General features: G+C 53.3%; 1 protein-coding gene across 1 annotated transcript in view; it reads right to left on the reverse strand.

Annotated features, from left to right (window-relative positions):
• Positions 1-241: 241 nt before the first annotated feature.
• Positions 242-4,334, reverse strand: part of Iqsec3 (IQ motif and Sec7 domain 3) — a 96,980-nt gene continuing 92,887 nt past the window's right edge. The window contains exon 12 of the mRNA XM_029478257.1: positions 242-2,212. Coding sequence (XP_029334117.1) covers positions 1,751-2,212 — 462 coding nt within the window. The 3' untranslated portion in view covers positions 242-1,750. The remainder of the gene's footprint in view (positions 2,213-4,334) is intronic.

A 4,334-nucleotide genomic window follows, 5' to 3' on the forward strand; every position in this document is an offset into this window, starting at 1 on the left:
GATTTTCTGAAATACCAGTGCTCTAGAAGGGCCCAAGGCAGCCAACTCAGAAAAACACAGGCAGGGAGCCTGTGGGGAGACAGTATATTGGCCAAAAGTTACAGGAATAGGCCAGAAATGCCCTGGGTGACATTATAATGACCTTTGGGTGAAAACACACATACATACACATACACATGCACACGCACACACACATGCACACGCACACACACACACACACACTCACTCACTCACACACACACTCACGCGCACGCATGCACACATGCACGCATGTACACATGCACACATGTAAAATGGGGTCATTTGGCCCCTCTAATAGCCTGGGTTATTTATGCCTCCTATCTGGTTCAGAGTACTGAATCTTTGGGGGGGTATAGTAGGGACCAGGAAAAGTTAATTCACTTCCAACCATGGCAACGTTCACTGTGCCTCTTGCCTCTCGGGAAACTTTAAAATCAGGCTCTGATAGGAGGACACCTTGAGGACAGTCAGAAATAGCTGTTGGCATAGGACAAAGGAGGCTGGCCTGGCTTGTGAAAGGTGTCCCTGAAAACAGCATGAATGTGACCGCCCGTGACACCACCCCTGTTGTCTCTGGGGCTCTGTAGGGCCAGGGCTACCTGTGCTGGCTCTGGTGCTGATGAAGGCCTGGGAAGCTGATGGGTTTTCCTGCTCTGCTCTGCTCTGCAGTTTCAAAGGTCCAGGAACTCTAGGCCATCCCTGCTGGAAGCCAGCATCATTTTCCAGGGAGGGACTGTTTCAAAGCTAGGACAACAGGGTTGGCACAGTGACTCTGGAACCCCACTGCTTCACCTTGTCTTTGTACACAGAGGCTGCAGAGTCATACACCAGGAATCCCTGCCTCCAGGCCAAGTCATACCTCGGCTGGGCAGAGCTGCAACCTCATTTCCTTGCTTCTGGTTCTACCAGGAAGTCATCAACCTGGTTCTCACATGTGTTTACGGATAACTGCCTGTGTACGCTCAGTACTGGCNGAGCGTTTAAGGCTTAGAGAACCAAGAAATGTTCTTAAAAAGTGCACTTTGCAGACATGACCTCACTGTCNCAGGGCCACGTTGAACTGACCCAGACAGAACTGAATACCCTGGCCCCTTCTCTTTCTTGGGTCTTTCCTGGGTCTGGGGGAGGCAGGAGAGCGGACATGGTTCAGGGAGCCAACATCCCTGGGAAGCTAAGAACCAGTTTCCTGACTACAGGTTTGGATAACAGACGCAGCAGACAGAGCTCCCTTCTACTACGCCTAGGTCCTGCCAGGGAGCCAGGGATAGCTTTCCTTGATTCAGCTGGGGCATAGATACACCTTATGCTGGGGTAGCCTGCCCCTGTCCTGGAGGGTGCTGCTGGCAGGTTCAGCCTTTTGTTCTTGGCCCAAGACGTGGACACTGATAGACCAAGATTGCAAGCCCATCAGCCCACAGGCCCCTTGGCTTCAGTTTCCTTCAATCTACAATCTAATAAGGGGAGCATGGTGAACACAGAGGAGAAGGTCCATCTGGCCATGTGGGACCCCCTAGAAGAGTGAGAAGGTGGTTACACATTGGTGGCAAGGTACTCAAATCAGTTAGTGAAGGATGGTTGGGTCAAGCAAACCATCTTGCCAGGGCATTCTCTTTCTACAATAGTGACCAGTGGCCAGGAAGGCATTACACCTAGATGTGAGCAGTGCCGACGAGCAGCCCAGATTCCCAAAGGACAGCCCACTGGGACATAGGGGCGCTAAGGGTAGAGCCTACACCAGGCTCCTGGAGCCGCTGGAGTAACGGCGCCGGAGCAGCATGGAGCCTGGGGGGCAGAACTGATGAGGGTGGTTGTATGGGGGTGGGGGCGGGGGCAGTGGAGGCTGGTGGATGACCTTAACTGGGGAGCCTGGACCACGCAAGGGTGTGGAGCCACAGGAGTCTGAGGAGGATGAGGCATAACAGGACAGAGCCTGGCTCAGCAGGGGCTCCATGCGGGCCAAGCAGGGTTTGTCCAGGACAATGACCTTGACAATCTGCTGGCACTGTACCAGGGTGCCTGGGGGTGTGGGTGGTGGCAGTGGCAGCGGTGGGGGCTGCTCCCTCAGGGGGCTAGGCTGTGGGTCTGGCGGCAACGGCGGTGGTGATGTTGGTGGTGATGGTGCAGGCGCTTCCCTCTCGACCCCCAACTTGGGGCTGTGCTGGGACGTTTGAAGCCTGTTGTGAATTGACACCTAGTTTAGAAACAGCCAGAGAAGCATGAAATGTTACCACTAATTCCCAGCTGCTGGGGCTGGCCACCCGAGCCTCCCAGAGCCTCCCTCCAGACCTCTCCTGCCCAATGTCCATCGGATGCTTTTGAGCTGGCTTTGACCCGCCCCTCATCCCCATGGTGGTCTGTTTCTCTACCCACAGGGAAACAGCTTCTCAAACCACTCTTTTGTGGATGTATGGAGAATACCAACCACCACCTTGGTTCTCCAGACCTGTCTCATCTCCTGTGAGTTGATTCTGCAGGGCAAAGTCCTCCCTATGAATACTCTCTCTACCCACTGAGCTAGAGAAGCAGGTCCNTCCTCNTTGTGACTAAGGAGGANGCCTCNTCATTACCATTAAGGTGCCTGAGCCCAGAATGCTGGGGAACCTTAAAGGGGTCCTGTGGACCTAACCTGCCCTGTCCTTCTACTGTGNCTGAGGCCATGACCTTTGCATTTGAGAGATGCTGAGATAGTCAAGTCCCCATCACCTCCAGTCTCACTCAAGAGAGACGGAGAGAGCTCCTATCTTGGTTCCTTGCATGGGTCAGGAGCAGGTGGCTGGGGCAGACGCATTGTAAGAATGTAATGTTAGAATTGCTGCTCAGGCTATAACTACTGCAGCAGCAGCCATTTCCTTCCCACAGACACTGAGAGGTGCCTCCTCAAGGCATTGCCTCCGAGTCCCTAGCTAACAGGCTTCTGGATGCCAGAGAATCTCACCCAGAGAAATGCATTAACATCAAGGTGGGTATTGGTGATCATGACACATCCTTGACTCCTGCCTGGGAACCAGAGAGCCTGGTGGCAGGCCTATGCTTTTTCAGACACTTCTAAGAAGACACTTCTACCATGCGGGCCCCAATTCATCTCTTTAGACCCTCCATTTATCGTCTATCTGTGGTGCCAGGGCTTCTCCTTAGAGCCATGCCAGGCTCCTGTCTGTCCGTCCATCTGTCTGTCTGTCTGTCTGTCCGTCCGTCCGTCCGTCCGTCCGTCCGTCCGTCTGTCTGTCTGTCTGTCTGTCTGTCTGTCTGTCTCTGTCCAGGATGTTAATAACTCTTCTAATAGACTCCTTGCCCCATAACAGTCTGTCTGCTCTTGAACCTGCATCTGAGACCCATTACATAGGCCTAGGTGTATGAACACATCTGGCCCCCTCTGGCTAACAGAAGAGGTAGAGGAAATGGATGCAAGGGGATGAGAATGATGTAGTTCTTCATCTGCATCCTTCACCTCCCTAGCTGTGAGACACTACCATCTTCTCCAAACACATGGGCCTTCAGGGGTGCCCAGGATCCTTCTCTCTGGAGATGCTTTTTTTCTGGGCCTGTCTGTCCTTAGGTACCACCTTGATGGGCCAACTTCTTGGGCACAGAGAGGCATGCTGAAGCTGCAGAAGAAACGTCCTTATTCCAGGCCTGGGGCAGAACAGCTCGCACTCTCTCAGAGCCCCAGAGCAGCATTTACCAGTCCTGTTTCCTGTCTAAAAGTGTAATTTCAGAGACCTCCTCCTTTCCTAGACTTGTGCAGTCTCCCATAAGGCTCGCTAAGATGTCACTAAGATTCTCAAGCCCCAGCTCCCAGATCAGCCAGTTACAAGGCTGTTTTCTCCCTCCTCTCCTTCCCCCGGGGCAGCATTGCCCAGGCAGGAAATCATCCTAGGTGAAGTGTTCAGAGTTTATTGCTGTTGAGACACATAGCCTGTAGAGGGCATGGCCATCTCTGTCCTCTCGGGGGCTGTCCTAGGCAGAAGGGCATGCCACCACTGCTGACACAGGGCACAGGCTAATCTCTTATCTACTAGGATTCTTAATAATTCTCCAGGAGAAATGGCCAGAGACAACCTGACCAGGCTCATCCTCTTCGATTCCCAACCCCCACCTCACGGCACCCTTGTGCCTGGTGCACCAACGCTGGGCTACCCAGTCCAGAGCCAGTGAGCCTTCCTTCTCCTTTCTCCCATCCTGTAGGCCANGCCTCAGCCTGCACACAGTTTCCATTTCCCTCCATTTGCATGACAGTCCCACATCATCTCAGATTTTTAAAACTCAGTAAGTGAAAGCCTCAGGGAGAGAGAAAGAGAGAGAGAGAGAGAGAG

Source organism: Mus caroli, chromosome 6 (genome assembly GCF_900094665.2).
Source record: "Mus caroli chromosome 6, CAROLI_EIJ_v1.1, whole genome shotgun sequence".
Classification (NCBI taxonomy): Eukaryota; Metazoa; Chordata; class Mammalia; order Rodentia; family Muridae; genus Mus; species Mus caroli.